We start from the raw sequence: 17,374 nt of genomic DNA, 5'->3' as shown, positions 1-17,374 counted from the left end.
GGATTGGTAATGGGACTGGTGGATAGGGGAAGGATTGGTAATGGGACTGGTGGAAAGAGGAGAATGATTGGTAAATGGGACTGGTGGATGGGGAAGGGTTGGTAATGGGACTGGTGGAGAGGGAAGGGGTTGTTAAAGGGACTGGTGGAAAGGATTAGTGGTAATGGGACTAAAGTTGGAAAGTGGACAGGGTACTGGTAATTCCTGACTGAGTGAGAAGGGGCGTAGGGTATCGTAATGGGACTGGTGGAGGAAAGGTTTGGTAATGGGACTGGAGTGGACTGGGGAAGGGTTGGTAATGGGACTGGTGGAGAGGAAGAATGATTAATGTAATGGGACATGGTGGAGAGGGGAAGGGTTGGTAATGGGACTGGTGGAGAGAGAAATGATTGGTAATGGGACTGGTGGAGGGGAAGGGTTGAAGTGTGGGACTGGTGGATAGGGAAGTGATTGGTAATGGGACTGGTGGATGTGGAAGAGGTTGGTAATGGGACTGAATTGGATAGGGAAGGGGTTGGTAAATGGGACTGGTGGATATAGGGGAAGGATTGGTAATGGGACTGGTGGATGGGGAAAAGGTTGGTAATGGGACTGGTGGATAGAAGGACAGTAATGGGACATTGGAAAGGGAAGGGTTGGTAATGGGACTGGTGGATAGGGGAAAGGGTTGGTAATGGGACTGGTGGATGAGAGACAGGGTTGGTGGCGGTTGGCAATTGGAGAGAAAAGATTGGTAATGGGACACAGTTGGAAGGGAAGGGTTGAGTATTGGAACTGGTGGATAGGGAAGAAAGAGTTGTGGGACTGGTGGATAAAGGACAGGATTGGTAATGGGACTCTGGTGGATAGGAAGGGTTGGTAATGGGACTGGATTTGATAGGGGGAGGATTGGTAATGGGACTAGTGGATAAGGAAGGGTTGGTAATGGGACTGAGGTGGAGAGGGGAAGGGTTAGTGGCATGGAACTGGTGGATAAAGGGAAGGATTGGTAATGGGACTGATGGATAGGGAAGGGTTGGTAATGGGACTGGTGGAGAGGGAAGAAAGGGGTTGTTAGTGGGACTGGTGGATGGGGAAGTGATTGGTAATGGGACTGGTCGATAGGGGAAGGGTTGGTAATGAGACTGGTGGATAGGGGAAGTGATTGATAATGGGACTGGTGGATCTAGGGGACGGGATTGGTAATGGGACTGGTGGATAGGGAAAGGGTTGGTAATGGGACTGGTGGATAGGGGACGGGTTGTGTAACAGGACTGGTGGATAGGGGAAGAGTTGGTAATGGGACTGGTGGATAGGGGAAGGGTTGGTAATGGGACTGGTGGGAGAGGGAAGTGGTTGGTAATGGGACTGGTGGATAGGGGGAACGGGTTGGTGAATGGGACTGGAGTGGATGGAAGGGGTTGAAGTAATGGGACTGGAGTGGGATAAGGGAAGGGTTGGTAATGGGACTGGTGGAGGGGAAGGATTGGTAGATGGGACTGATGGAGTCAGGACAACTCTCATAGATGGGAAGGGTTGGTAATGGGACTGGTGGATGGGGAACTGGTAGATACAAGGGAAGGAGCCTGGTACTCATGGGACTGGTGGATGGGGAGGATGGTACTGGGACTCAGAGTACCAGCTCCAGGGTCAATGGTAGCCTGGTGGGGATAGGGATGATTGGTAATGGGACTGGTGGATAGGGGAAAGGGGTTGGTAATGGGACTGGTGGATGATGGGAAGGGATTGGTAATGGGACTGGTGGATAGGGGAAGGGATTAGTAATGGGACTGTTGGATAGTGGGGAAGGGTTGGTAATGGGAACTGGTGGATAGGGAAGGGTTGAAGTAATGGGACTGGTGGATAGAGGGAAGGATTGGTAATGGGACTGGTGGATAGGAAGAGTTGGTAATGGGACTGGATGGATGGAGAAGGGTTGGTAATGGGACTGATGGAGAGGGGAAGGGGTTGGTAATGGGACTGGTGGATAGGGTAAGGGTTGAGTAATGGGACTGGTGGAGGGAGAAGGGTTGGTAATGGGACTGGTGGATAGGGATAGGTTGGAAAGTAATGAGGGCCACTGGTGGATAGGGACCCAAACGCTCTGAGGTATGTTCGTAATGGGAGAGACAGAAGGGGAAGAGAATTATGAGAGACAGATTGAGAAGGAGATGGGACTGGTGAGGGGACCTTGGTACTCATAGGACTGGGTGGACAGGGGCGTGGGTTGGTCAAAATGCCGCCCTCAATGTTCCCTCCACTTGGGACAGGTTGACCAATCAGGACCCGGCTCTCTTGGGAGTGAAGCCGAGTGTGGTAATGGGACTGGTGGATAGGGAACAAGGTTACTGGGACTGAGTGGATAGAGGAAGGGTTGGTAATGGGACTGAGTGGATGAGGAAGGGTTGGTAATGGGACTGGTGGATGGGGAAGGATTGAAGTGTGTAAATGGACTGGTGGATAGGGAAGGATTGTGTAATGGGACTGGTAGTATAGGGAAAGGTTGGTAATGGGACTACAGTGGATAGGGAAAGGTTGGTAATGGGACTGGTGGATATGGGAAATGGTTGGTGGTGATAATATGACTGGTGGAAAGGGGAAGGGGTTGGTTCAGGGACTGGTGGATAGGGAAGGGTTATAATGGGACTGGTACATAGGGACGGGGTTGGTAATGGGACTGGTGGAGAGGGAAGGGTTGGTAATGGGACTGGTGGATAGGGAAGGATTGGTGTGGGGCTGGTGGAGAGGGGAAGGGTGGTAATGGGACTGATAGGAAGGGCTGGTAATGGGACTGGTGGATGGGGAAACGTTATTAATGGGACTGGTGGATAGGGAAGGGTAATGGGACTGGTGGATAGGGGAAGGATTGGTAATGGAACTGGTGGATAGGGGAAGGCTAGTAATGGGACTGGTGGATAGGGAAGGGTTGGTAATGGACTGGTGGATAGGGAAGGATTGGTAATGGGACTGGTGGATAGGGGACGGGTTGGTAATGGGACTGGTGGATATGGGAAGGATTGATAATGGGACTTGTGGATGGGGAAGGATTGGGGACTGGTGGATGGGGAAGGATTGGTAATGGGACTGGTGGAGAGGGGAAGGGTTGGTAATGGGACTGGTGGATAGGGAAGGGTTGGTAATGGGACTGGTGGATAGGGAAGGATTGGTAATGGGACTGGTGGATGGGGAAGGGTTGGTAATGGGACTGGTGGATAGGGAAGGTTGGTAATGGGACTGGTGGATGGGGATGGAGAAGGGATTGGTAATGGGACTGATGGATAGGGACAGGTGGAGGGAAGGATTGGTAATGGGACTGGTGGATAGGGGAAGGTTGGTAATGGGACTGGTGGATGGGGAAGGATTGGTAATGGGACTGGTGGATAAGGACAGGTTGGTAATGGGCCTGGTGGAGACGGGACGGATTGCTAATGGGACTGGTGGAGAGGGGAAGGGTTGGTAATGGGACTGGTGGATAGGGGAAGGATTGGTAATGGGACTGGTTGAAAGATTGGTAATGGGACTGGTGGATAGGGAAGACCTGGTAATGGGACTGGTGGATGGGGAAGGGTTGGTAATGGGACTGGTGGATGGGGAAGGATTGCTGGTGTGACTGATGGATAGGGGACGGGGTAATGGGACTGGTGGAGGGGAAGGGTTAGTAATGGGACTGGTGGATAGGGAAGGGTTGGTAATGGGACTGGTGGATAGGGAAGGTTGGCAATGGGACTGGTGGATAGGGAAGGGTTGGTAATGGGACTGGTGGAGGGAAGGTTGGTAATGGGACTGGTGGATAGGGGAAGGATTGGTAATGGGACAGGTGGATAGGGGAAGGATTGGTAATGGGACTGGTGGAAAGGGGAAGGGTTGGTAATGGGACTGGTGGATAGGGGAAGGGTTGGTAATGGGACTGGTGGATAGGGGAAGGATTGGTAATGGGACTGGTGGATAGGGAAGGGTTGGTAATGGGACTGGTGGAGGGGAAGGATGGTAATGGGACTGGTGGATAGGGAAGGCTGGTAATGGGACTGGTGGAGGGGAAGGGTTGGTAATGGGACTGGTGGAGAGGGAAGGGTTGGTAATGGGACTGGTGGAGAGGGAAGGATTGGTATGGGACTGGTGGATAGGGAAAGGCTGGTAATGGGACTGGTGGATAGGGAAGGGTTAGTAATGGGACTGGTGGAGAGGAAGGGTTGGTAATGGGACTGGTGGAAGGGAAGGATTGGTGAAATGGGACTGGTGAGAGGGAAGGGTTGGTAATGGGACTGGTGGATGGGGAAGGTTGGTAATGACTGGTGGATAGGGGAAGGGTTGGTCATGGGACTGGTGGAGAGGGGAAGGGGTTGGTAATGGGACTGGTGGATAGGGAAGGGTTGGTAATGGGACTGGTGGATAGGGGAAGGGTTGGTCATGGGACTGGTTGAGGGGGAAGGATTGGTAATGGGACTGGTGGATAGGGGAAGGGTTGGTAATGGGACTGGTGGATAGGGGAAGGGTTGGTAATGGGACTGGTTGATGGGGGAAGGATTGGTAATGGGACTGGTGGATAGGGGAAGGGTTGGTAATGGGACTGGTGGATAGGGGAAGGATTGGTAATGGGAGTAGTGGAGAGGGGAAGGGTTGGTAATGGAACTGGTGGAGAGGGGAAGGGTTGGTAATGGGACTGGTGGATTGGGGAAGGATTAGTAATGGGACTGGTGGATAGGAGAAGGACTGGTAATTGGACTGGTGGAGAGGGGAAGGTTTGGTAATGGGATTGGAGGATAGGGGAAGGGTTGGTAATGAGACTGGTGGAGAGGGGAAGGGTTGGTAATGGGACTGGTGGATAGGGGAAGGGTTGGTAATGGGACTGGTGGATAGGGGAAGGGTTGGTAATGGGACTGGTAGATAGGGGAAGAGTTGGTAATGGGACTTGTGGAGAGGGAAATCATTGGTAATGGGACTGGTGGATAGGGGACAGGTTGGTAATGGGACTGGTGGAGAGGGGAAGGGTTGGTAATGTGACTAGTGGATAAGGAACGGGTTGATAATGGGACTGGTTGAGAGGTGAAGGGTTGGTAATGGGACTGGTGGAAAGGGGAATGGTTGGTAATGGGACTGGTGGATAGGGGAAGGATTGGTAATGGGACTGGTGGAGAGGGGAAGGGTTGGTAATGGGACTGGTGGATAGGGGAAGGGTTGGTAATGGGACTGGTGGATAGGGGAAGGATTGGTAATGGGACTGGTGGATAGGGGAAGGGTTAGTAATGGGACTCGTGGATAGGGGAAGGATTGGTAATGGGACTGGTGGAGAGTGGAAATGGTTGGTAATGTGACTGGTGGATAGGGCAGGGATTGGTAATGGGACTGGTGGATACGGGAAGGGTTGGTAATGGGACTGGTGGAGAGGGGAAGGTTTGGTAATGGGACTGGTTGATAGCGGAAGGGTTGGTAATGGGACTGGTGGATAGGGGAAGGATTGGTAATGGGACTGGTGCATAGGGGAAGGGTTGGTAATGCGACTGGTGGAGAGGGGAAGGGTTGGTAATGAGACTGGTGGATAGGGGCAGGGTTGGTAATTGGATTGGTGGATAGGAGAAGGGTTGGTAATGCAACTGGTGGATAGGGAAAGAGTTGGTAATTGGACTGGTAGAGAGGAGAATGGTTGGTAATCTGATTGGTGGATAGATGAAGGATTGGTAATGGGACTGGTGGATAGGGGCAGGGATGGTAATTGGACTGGTGGAGAGTTGAAGGGTTGGTAATGGGATTGGTGGAAATGGGACAGGTTGGTAATGGGACTGGTGGAGAGGTTAGGGGTTGGTAATGGGACTGGGGGATAGGGGAAGGATTGGTAATGGGACTGGTTGATATGGGAAGGGAGGCGAATGGGACTGGTGGATAGGGGAAGGGTTGGTAATGGGACTGGTGGATAGGGGAAGGGTTGGTAATGGTACTGGTGGATAGGGAAGGGTTGGTAATGGGACTGGTGGATAGGGAAGGATTGGTAATGGGACCGGTGGATAGGGAAGAGTTGGTAATGGGACTGGTGGAGTGGGGAATGGTTGGTAATGGACTGGTGGATAGGGAAGGGTTGGTAATGACTGGTGGAGAGGGAAGGGTTAGTAATGGGACTAGTGGATAAGGAAGGGTTGGTAATGGGACTGGTGGCGAGGAAGGGTTGGTAATGGGACTGGTGGATAGGGAATAGTTGGTACGGACTGGTGGATAGGGGAAGGTTGGTAATGGGACTGGTGGAGAGGGGAAGGTTGGTAATGGGACTGGTGGATAGGGAAGGGTTGGTAATGGGACTGGTGGATAGGGAAGGATTGGTAATGGGACTGGTGGATAGGGAAGGGTTGGTAATGGGACTGGTGGATGGGGAAGGATTGGTAATGGGACTGGTGGAGAGGGAAGGTTGGTAATGTTACTGGTGGATAAGGGAAGGGTTGGTAATGGGACTGGTGGATAGGGGAAGGGTTGGTAATGGGACTGGTGGAGAGGGGAAGGCTTGGTAATGGGACTGGTGGATAGGGGAAGGATTGGTAATGGGACTGGTGCATAGGGGAAGGGTTGGTAATGGGACAGGTGCATAGGGGAAGTTTTGGTAATGGGACTGGTGTTCGGAGAAGGGTTGGGAATGGGACTGGTGGATAGGGGAAGGGTTGGTAATGGGACTGGTGGAGAGGGGAAGGATTGGTAATGGAACTGGTGGATAGGGGAAGGGTTGGTAATGGGACTGGTGGATAGGGGAAGGATTTGTTATGGGAATGGTGTATAGGGGCAGGATTGGTAATGGGACTGGTGGAGAGGGGAAGGGTTGGTAATGGGACTGGTGGATAGGGGACGGGTTGATAATGGGACTGGGGGAGAGGGAAGGGTTGTTAAAGGGACTGGTGGATAGGGGAAGGATTGGTAATGGGACTGGTGGAGAGTAGAAGGGTTGGTAATGGGACTGGTGGAAAGGAAAAGGGTTGGTATTAGGAGTGGTGGATAGGGGAAAGATTGGTAATGGGACTGGTGGATGGGGGAAGGGTTGGTAATGGAACTGGTGGATTGGAGAAGGATTGGTAATGGGACTGGTGGATAGGGGACGGTTTGGTAATGGGACTGGTGGAGAGAAGAAGGGTTGGTAATGGGACTGGTGAATAGGGAGGATTGGTAATGGGACTGGTGGATAGGGAAGGTTTGGTAATGGGACTGGTGGATAGGGGAAGGGTTGGTAATGGGACTGGTGGAGAGGAAAAAGGTTGGTAATGGGACTGGTGGATAGGGGAAGGATTGGTAATGGGACTGGTGGTTAGGGTAAGGGTTGGTAATGGGACTCGTGGATAGGGGAAGGATTGGTAATGGGACTGGTGGAGAGGAGTATGGTTGGTAATGTGACTGGTGGATAGGGCACGGATTGGTAATGGGACTGGTGGATAAGGGAAGTGTTGGTAACGGGACTGGTGCAGAGGGGAAGGATTGGTAATGGGACTGATGGATTGGGGAAGTGTTGGTAATGGGACTGATGGATAGGGGAAGGATTGGTAATGGGACTGGTGGATAGGGGAAGGGTTGTTAATGGGAGTGGTGGATAGGGGAAGAATTGGTAATGGGAATGGTGGATAGCGGAAGGGTTGGTAATGGGACTGATGGAGAGAGGAAGGGTTGGTAATGGGACTGGTGGATAGGGGAAGGATTGGTAATGGGACGGGTGGATAGGGGAAGTGTTGGTAATTGGACTGGTGGAGAGGGGAAGGGTTGGTAGTGGGATAGGTGGATAGGGGACGGGTTGGTAATAGAACTGTTGGATAGGGGAAGGATTGGTAATGGAACTGGTGGAGAGGAGAGTGGTTTGTAATGGGACTGGTGGAGAGGGGAAGGATTGGTAATGGGACTGGTGGATAAGGGAAAGTTTGGTAATGGGACTGGTGGATAGGGGACGGATTGGTAATGGAAATGGTGGATAGGGGAAGGATTGGTAATGGGAATGGGGATAGGGAAAGGATTGGTAATGGGACTGGTGGAGAGGGGAAGTGTTGGTAATGGGACTGGTGGATAGGGGAAGGATTGGTAATGGGACTGGTGGAGAGGGGAAGGGTTGGTAATGGGACTGGTGGAGAGGGGAAGGGTTGGTAATGGGACTGGTGGATAGGGGAAGGGTTGGTAATGGGACTGGTGGATAGGGGAAGGATTGGTAATGGGACTGGTGTATAGGGGACGGGTTGGTAATGGGACTGGTGGAGAGGGGAAAGATAGGTAATGGGACTGGTGGATAGGGGAAGGATTGGTAATGGGACTGGTGGAGAGGAAAAGGGTTGGTAATGAGACTGGTGGATAGGGAAAGGATTGGTAATGGGACTGGTGGAGAGGGGAAGGGTTGGTAGTGGGACTGGTCGATAGGAGAAGGGTTGGTAATGGGACTGGTGGAGAAGGGAAGGGTTGGTAATAGGACTGGTGGAGAGGGAAAGGGTTAGTAATGGAACTGGTGGATAGGGGAAGGATTGGTAATGGGACTGGTGGAGAGGTGATGGGTTGGTAATGGGACTGGTGGTTAGGGTAAGGGTTGGTAATGGTACTGGTGGACAGGGGAAGGGTTGGTAATGGGACTGGTGGATAGGGGAATGATTGGTAATGGGACTGGTGGATAGGGGAAGGGTTGGTAATGGGCCTGATGGATAGGGGAAGGATTTTTAATGGGACTGGTGAATAGGGGAAGGGTTGATAATGGGACTGGTGGAGAGGGGAAGTGTTAGTAATGGGACTGGTGGATAGGGGAAGGGTTGGTAATGCGACTGGTGGATAGGGGAAGGGTTGGTAATGGGACTGGTAGAGAGGGGAATGGTTGGTAATGGGACTGTTGAATAGGTGAAGGGTTGGTAATGGAGCTGGTAGATAGGGAAGGATTGGTAATGGGACTGGTGAAGAGGAGAAGGGTTGGTAATGGGACTGGTGGAGAAGGAAAGGATTGGTAATGGGACTGATGGATAGGGGAAGGGTTGGTAATGGGACTGGTGGATAGGGGAGTGATTGATAATGGGACTGGTGGATAGAGGAAGGATTGGTAATGGGACTGGTGGATAGGGGAAGGCTAGGTAATGGGACTGGTGGATAGGGGAATGATCGGTAAATGGACTGGTGGAAAGGGGAAGGGTTGGTTTTGGAACTGGTGGATAGGGGAAGGATTGGTAATGGGACTGGTGGATAGAGGAAGGGTTAGTAATGGACTTTTGGATAGGGGAAGGGTTGGTAATGGAACTGGTGGATAGGGGAAAGGTTGGTAATGGGACTGGTGGAAAGGGGAAGGGTTGGTAATGGGATTGGTGGAGAGGGGAAGGGTTGGTAATGGGACTGGTGGAGAGGAGAAGGGTTGGTAATGGGACTGGTGGATAGGGTAAGGGTTGGTAATGGGACTGGTGGAGAGGAGAAGGGTTGGTAATGGGACTGGTGGATAGGGGAAGGGTTGGTAATGGGACTGGTGGAGAGGAAAAAGGTTGGTAATGGGACTGGTGGAGAGTTGAAGGATTGCTAATGGGATTGGGGGATAGGGGAATGGTTGGTAATGGGACTGGTGGATAGGGGAAGGATTGATAATGGGACTGGTGGATCCGGGATGGGTTGGTAATGGGACTGGTTGACTGGTGGATAGGAGAAGGGTTGGTAATGGGACTGGTGGATAGGGAAAGGATTGGTAAAAGGACTGATGGAGAGGGGAAGGGTTGGTAATGGGACTGGTGGGTAGAGAAATGGTTCGTAATTGGACTGGTAGATAGGGGAAGGGTTGGTTATGGGACTAGTGGATAGGGGAAGGGTTAGTAATGGGACTGGTGGATAGGGGAAAGACTAATAATGGGACTGATGGAGAGGGGAAGGGTTTGTAATGGGACTGGTGAAGAGGGGAAGGATTGGTAATGGGACTGGTGGATAAGGGAAGGGTTGGTAATGGGATTGGTGGATAGGGGAAGTATTGGTAATGGGACTGGTGGATAGGGAAAGGATTGGTTATGGGGCTGGAAGAGAGGGGAAATTTAGTAATGGGACTGGTGGATAGGGGAACGATTGGTAATGGGACTGGTGGAGAGGGGAAGGGTTGGTAATGAGACTGGTGGAGAGGGGAAGGATTGGTAATGGGACTGGTGGAGAGGGGAAGGGTTGGTAATGGGACTGGTGGATAGGGGAAGGATTGGTAATGGGACTGGTGGATAGGGGAAGGGTTGGTAATGGGACTGCTGGATAGGGGAAGGATTGGTAATGGGACTGGTAGATAGGGGTAGGGTTGGTTATGGGACTGGTTGATAGTGGAAGGAGTGATAATGGGACTGGTGGGTAGGGGACGGGTTGGTAATGGGACTGGTGGCTAGTGGAAGGAGTGATAATGGGACTGGTTAATAGGGGACGGGTTTGTAATGGGACTGGTGGAGAGTGGAAGGGTTGATAATGGGACTGGTGGGTAGGGGACGGGTTGGTAATGGGACTGGTGGCTAGTGGAAGGAGTGATAATGGGACTGGTGGGTAGGGGACGGGTTGGTAATGGGACTGGTGGCTAGTGGAAGGAGTGATAATGGGACTGGTTAATAGGGGACGGGTTTGTAATGGGACTGGTGGAGAGTGGAAGGGTTGATAATGGGACTGATGGATAGGAGACGGGTTGGTAATTAGACTGGTGGAGAGGGGAAGGATTGGTAATGGGACTGGTGGATAGGGGAATGGTTGGTAATGGGACTGGTGGATAGGAAAAGAATTTTTATAGGGACTATTGGATAGGGGACGGGTTGGTAATGGGATTGGTGGAGAGGGGAATGTTTGGTAACGAGACTGGTGGATAGGAGACGGGTTGGTAATAGGACTGGTGGAGAGGGGAAGGGTTGGTAATGGGACTGGTGGATAGGAGAAGGATTGGTAATGGGACTTGTGAAGAGGGGAAGGATTGGTAATGGGACTGGTGGAGAGGGGAAGGGTTGGTAATGGGATTGGTGGATTGGGGAAGGATTGGTAATGGGATTGATGGATAGGGGAAGGGTTGGGAATGGGACTGGTGGATAGGGAAAGGATTGGTAAAAGGACTGATGGAGAGGGGAAGGGTTGGTAATGGGACTGGTGGGTAGAGAAAGGGTTCGTAATTGGACTGGTAGATAGGGGAAGGGTTGGTTATGGGACTAGTGGATAGGGGAAGGGTTAGTAATGGGACTGGTGGATAGGGGAAAGACTGATAATGGGACTGATGGAGAGGGGAAGGGTTTGTAATGGGACTGGTGAAGAGGGGAAGGATTGGTAATGGGACTGGTGGATAAGGGAAGGGTTGGTAATGGGATTGGTGGATAGGGGAAGTATTGGTAATAGGACTGGTGGATAGGGAAAGGATTGGTTATGGGGCTGGAAGAGAGGGGAAATTTAGTAATGGGACTGGTGGATAGGGAAAGGATTGGTAATGGGACTGGTGGAGAGGGGAAGGGTTGGTAATGAGACTGGTGGAGAGGGGAAGGATTGGTAATGGGACTGGTGGATAGGGGAAGGGTTGGTAATGGGACTGGTGGGGAGGGGAAGGGTTGGTAATGGGACTGGTGGGTAGGGGAAGGATTGGTAATGGGACTGGTGGATAGGGGAAGGATTGATAATGGGACTGGTGGATAGGGGAAGGTTAGGTAATGGGACTGGTGGATAGGGGAAGGGTTGGTAATGGGACTGCTGGATAGGGGAAGGGTTGGTAATGGGACTGCTGGATAGGGAAAGGATTGGTAATGGGACTGGTAGATAGGGGAAGGGTTGGTTATGGGACTGGTGGATAGTGGAAGGAGTGATAATGGGACTGGTGGGTAGGGGACGGGTTGGTAATGGGACTGGTGGCTAGTGGAAGGAGTGATAATGGGACTGGTTAATAGGGGACGGGTTTGTAATGGGACTGGTGGAGAGTGGAAGGGTTGATAATGGGACTGATGGATAGGAGACGGGTTGGTAATTAGACTGGTGGAGAGGGGAAGGATTGGTAATGGGACTGGTGGATAGGGGAATGGTTGGTAATGGGACTGGTGGATAGGAAAAGGATTTTTACAGGGACTATTGGATAGGGGACGGGTTGGTAATGGGATTGGTGGAGAGGGGAATGTTTGGGAACGAGACTGGTGGATAGGAGACGGGTTGGTAATAGGACTGGTGGAGAGGGGAAGGGTTGGTAATGGGACTGGTGGATAGGAGAAGGATTGGTAATGGGACTTGTGAAGAGGGGAAGGATTGGTAATGGGACTGGTGGAGAGGGGAAGGGTTGGTAATGGGATTGGTGGATTGGGGAAGGATTGGTAATGGGATTGTTGGATAGGGGAAGGTTTGGGAATGGGACTGGTGGAGAGGGGGAAGGATTGGTAATGGGACTGGAGGAGAGGGGAAGGGTTGATAATGGGACTGGTAGATAGGAGAAGGATTGGTAATGGGACTGGTGGATAGGGGATGGGTTGGTAATAGGACTGGTGGAGAGGGGACCGGTTGGTAATGGGACTGGTGGATAGGAGAAGGATTGGTAATGGGACTGGTGGATAGGGGACGGGTTGCTAATGGAACTGGTGGAGAGGGGAAGGGTTGGTAATGGGATTGGTGGATTGGGGAAGGATTGGTAATGGGATTAATGGATAAGGGAAGGATTGGCAAAGGGACTGGTGGAGAGGGGAAGGATTGGTTATGGGACTGGTGGATAGGGGAAAGGTTGGTAATGGGACTGGTGGATAGGGGACGAATTGGCAATGGAACTGGTGGATAGGGGAAGGATTGGTAATGGGACTGGTGCAGAGGGGAAGGGTTGGTAATGGGACTGGTGGAGAGGGGAAGTGTTGGTAATGGGACTGGTGGATAGGGGAAGGATTGGTAATGGGACTGGTGGATAGGGGAAGGGTTGGAAATGGGATTGGTTGATCGGGGAAGGATTGGTAATGGGACTGGTGGAGAGGGGAAGGGTTGGTAATGGGACTGGTAGTGAGGGGAAGGGTTGGTAATGGGACTGGTGGATAGGGGAAGGGTTGGTAATGAGACTGGTGGAAAGGGGAACGATTGGTTATGAGACTTGTGGATAGGAGAAGGATTGATAATGGGACTGGTGGATAGGAGAAGGGTTGGTAATGGGACTGGTGGAGAGGGGAAGTATTTGTAATGGGACTGGTGGAGAAGCGAAGGGTTTGTAATTTGACTGGTGGAGAGGGGAAGGATTGGTAATGGCACTGGTGGGTAGGGGAAGAGTTGGTAATGGGACTGGTGGATAGGTGAAGGGTTGGTAATGGGACTGGTGGATAGGGGAAGGGTTGGTAATGGGACTGGTGGAGAGGGGAAGGGTTGGTAATGGGACTGGTGGATAGGGGAAGGGATAGGTAAGGGAATGGTGGATAGCGGAAGGGACTGAAAATGGACTGGTGGATAGTGGAAGGGTTGTTGATATACCCGGAGACTATAAACCCAGGCTCATAAAATATACTGGCAGACGTAACGCCATGTGAATTTACGAGGCCATTCCGAATTTTGTTGACGTCGTGCAGTGGGTGTGAATAGAGTACGTTGAGAGAAGACTGTCTCGGTGTTGTGTGAAGCTGGCGTGGGATGATGTTTTAAATTAAACAAAGAAGACAATCGACCTGCGTGTGTTCGTGTAGGTATGTGTGGGATTCGGTGTGTTGGTGTGGGGGTGAAAGACATAGAGGCAGACAAAGACAGAGTAACAGCGACAGAATGACAAACCGAGTGACAGACAGCGACCTAAGCAATCATCAAAGCGCGAGACTGAGATGTTGACAAACAGAAAGATGTTGGCTCTCCTTACTACTTGGTGACGGCCACAAACTATCGTAAGGACGCGAGGGTAAAACAAGGACAAACTCTGCCTGCAAACAATAACCAAGAAAGATGTGACGTGGTGTGGCCGAAAGATAAGCTGCCATAAGGTGCGCGGTTGGCGGGAGAATGTGCATACGAGGCAGTGAGGATGTGTAGGTAGAACTGAGATGTTACAAGCAGGTGGTGGTGTGTGGATGACCCGTTAAAGAAGTTACGATGATGAGAGAGAGAGAGAGAGAGAGAGAGAGAGAGAGAGAGAGAGACTAATGACTTTCCTTGTTCACAGGCGCGGCGAGCAATGTTGTGTATTGTTATGATGCTGTTGGTCAGTGCAGAGGTGTGTGTGTGTGTGTGTGTGGTGAAAATACGACTCATTCCTCCACCCTCAACATAAACTGAAGCCTGACGTGAACTAAAAACAAACCCTCTATTAATATTTCAGCTTCTTAACAATCCCTCGACCATATTAATCTATCGTACGCGGCGTGAAAACCAGCTGATCACAAGTGCGTCAAGATCTATCGAGGTTATCCCCTGCTCAACGCGCGCTGCAAAGTCCTCCCCGTAGTACCCAATCACCTTTACTTTGCTATTTAGGGTAGGCGGTGGCCGAACTGGTAGCGTACTGGGCCCACATTCACCGCGTGATGGACGACGCGGGTTCGAATCCCCACGCTACCACTCGGATTTTTCAGTCACCGCCGAGTGGCTTAAAACTACCCACATGCTGTCCTGAAGACCACCCATCAACCCGGACTCTAGAGGAAGCCGTCCAAGCGAATCAAGAACGAGTTCCGGGGGGCAGCATGAGCCAATGCAAGATGGCGCCACTATAAACACTCGCCTGCGCTAGAACGGGCTGGGCCGACCATCAGGCCCCACCTGGAAGAAGCCTTGGGCCGACCATCAGGCCCCACCGGGAAGATGCCTACCGGCGCAACAGGCAGCGACGTAAAAAAAAAAAAAAAAAAAAAAATTGCGTCGACAGGGGCTTCGCGGGGGCAGCATGGGCCTTAAAGCTGTCTGTACGTACCATGGTCAACACTCGCGCATGCCCGAACTGCGCTGCCTCGTCTCCTTATATGATTAATGGTGAACACGCGCGACTCTTGCTGAAAAATGAATTAGCACTGAAAAAGTAAAGCAACGCCGAAAAAGAGAACTCTAGCTTACCTTCGTCCCGTTGAGGTGGTGGTGGTGGTGGTGCGTGGAGGGGTAGGTGGGGGGTCACATTAAGGGCTCAGTGGGGGTTTAGCCCATCGCTCCTTGCCCTGAGTTGAAGGCTTGGGTTCGACGGCGTACTTGCGGCAGTCCACATGTGGCCCCCGACCCACCGCCGCCCGCCCGCTGAACACCTTCGTCGGGACCTGGAACAAGAAAGAAATGTAACTGAAATTAGGATAGAATAATATAACTGATAGCAAATGAATAACACCATGATCAAATAAATTAATAGATGGATAAATGAATTAGTAAAACATTCGCCTAGCGTAAATAACCGTCACCAGAAACCGTCAGAAATAATATAATGGATGAATGTCTCTGTATACCTTTCATGTATAGGTAGTCTCTCTCTCTCTCTCTCTCTCTCTCTCTCTCTCTCGTTCAGTTGTTACGTCGCATCAGGTTCACTGCTTTACTGTGATCTCCGAAGCTTCGACGCTTTGAACCTCACGACCTTGAAATAAAAGAAACGGTGACAGATTAATGTTTCGATGAGTGTGTGTGTGTGTGTGTGTGTGTGTGTGTAGAAGACGACACCAGACCACTTTGCTCAATACCTACAGGACATCACCAGGCACGAAGTTCAGCGTCACACCTCTCATTAAACTCGTGCAATTGCCGCTTCACCCGAGCTAAAATTAATGGGCACAAACTTCGGCGCGAAAAAAGACACTGAAACAACCTAACTTCTGGCGTCACGTCCAGTGTGATTTTGATACTTGAAGGTTAGAAAATCAGACTCCACTTTAACCTAATAACGACCATGAAGGACGACCTTTCTCTGTGTGTGTGTGTGTGTGTGTGTGTGTGTGTGTGTGTGTGTGTGTGTGTGTAAATTTCGGGACAATCATCAATATAAAACTAAATAACCAAGTCAGTTATATACACGTTCTACATTCTCTCTCTCTCTCTCTCTCTCTCTCTCTCTCTCTTACCGGACCTTGGCAGGGGTGGGGGAGGGCCTGGCTGGGGTGAGGCTTCAGGCCGGCGCCTACACCACCACAGGCAGCCTCCTGCACTCCGGGGCCACCGTCCTACCCACCCTCGAGCAGGTAATGTATGCAGGGTATGAGCAGGGCCACGGAATAGGAGAGTCTGGCCTACTTTATCACAGGCGGCATGTTGCTACCTGAAAAGCGGCGCGGAATTCAAATTGACGCTGATACAATTGTGGGTTTTTATATCCTCTAAGTATCGTCAGGATGTCGAAGAAGTACCTTAAGCACATAAAAACACAATGTATCAGCACCAGTTTGAGTTTCTCGCGGCTCTTTGGATAACAACATGGCGCCTGTGATGGTTTGACAACTCACCCATTGTATGGTTCTGCTGATCTTCAATTAAATTTCAGCATCTTGAGTCAAGGGAATCACTTGGGGCAGCATGAGCCAAGTAAGAGTCATATATCACAGCAGTAACTTGAAATATAATTTGCCCACGCCACTAAGTGGCTGGGACCTTCAACCGGCTAGAAGTAAACCTACAGGCGCTATGGATTGCACTCTATCCAATCAGTGGCCGGTGCTGTTTGTTCTTCCATGTTTGTTTGTTTGTCTATATAAGTACTTCATCTGAATCACACTTATTTATCCCCTTAACCAACTTAAAAACTTCAACATCACAAGGGTGCCCTCTATAACACTGACACCGCCCCCCCCACTCCCTCATGGCACGTCCCTAATGCTGTCTGCCTCATGGCGTGTGCAGGTGAGCGTGTGTCTGCACCTGCGGCCCCTCCACCTGACGCGCGCCATGCCCATCATCAGCTACAATGCGAAGGACTCATCGAGGGAGCTGTACCTAGGTGAGCAGAGTCGGGGCTGACTGTGCCGGGCGTGACCTAATACTGGATGGCGGTAGACTATGACGTGCCCGCCAGTCTGCACGCGCCGTTCTAATCAGTACTCTTAGTAGGTGCAAATGAAGTTTAGCTCCCCCGAAATTTGAGCTGAGGAATAAAACTGAAATATTGGCACGATAAAGTTGAATTATCAGGCTTTGTTATTCTGATCATTTTTTTTTTTTTTTTTTTACCCTGATGAGTTTTAATGGCAATGGTGGATTTTGTTGCTGCGTGTTGTATTTCAATCTATCTATCTATCTATCTATCTATACCCCGCCGGTGCAGGGCTGGAGGGCACGTCTTCCAGGCTGGTGTTCCAGTGTTGCGGCGGCAGCGTGGAGGAGAGCGTCGCGGTGCCCGTCAGCCTGTGCGAGTGGCAGCCCATATGCCTCGCCCTCCACCTGCTGGCACGCAACCTAACCTTCGCCTACAGCACCATGGTAAGTCCCAAGTGTCGCAGCCTTCCCCATCACCGCCAATGGGTGTTTAGGTATCGGATCCTTCACAAGAGTTCACACATAACCCAGCCCAGTATTGTGGTGAAGTCACCAACAGGAA

General features: G+C 51.3%; 1 protein-coding gene across 1 annotated transcript in view; it reads left to right on the top strand.

The window, feature by feature from the left end:
* LOC127001746 (uncharacterized) overlaps positions 1 to 17,374 on the top strand; it is a 42,821-nt gene that overhangs the window by 24,157 nt on the left and 1,290 nt on the right. The window contains exons 2-4 of the mRNA XM_050866884.1: positions 15,922 to 16,025; positions 16,681 to 16,777; positions 17,102 to 17,256. Coding sequence (XP_050722841.1) covers positions 15,922 to 16,025; positions 16,681 to 16,777; positions 17,102 to 17,256 — 356 coding nt within the window. The remainder of the gene's footprint in view (positions 1 to 15,921; positions 16,026 to 16,680; positions 16,778 to 17,101; positions 17,257 to 17,374) is intronic.

Source organism: Eriocheir sinensis, chromosome 21, assembly GCF_024679095.1.
Source record: "Eriocheir sinensis breed Jianghai 21 chromosome 21, ASM2467909v1, whole genome shotgun sequence".
In the NCBI taxonomy this organism is placed as follows: domain Eukaryota; kingdom Metazoa; phylum Arthropoda; class Malacostraca; order Decapoda; family Varunidae; genus Eriocheir; species Eriocheir sinensis.
The sequence above is the reverse complement of the archived record's forward strand: the minus strand, read 5'-3'. Positions and strand labels throughout refer to the sequence as shown.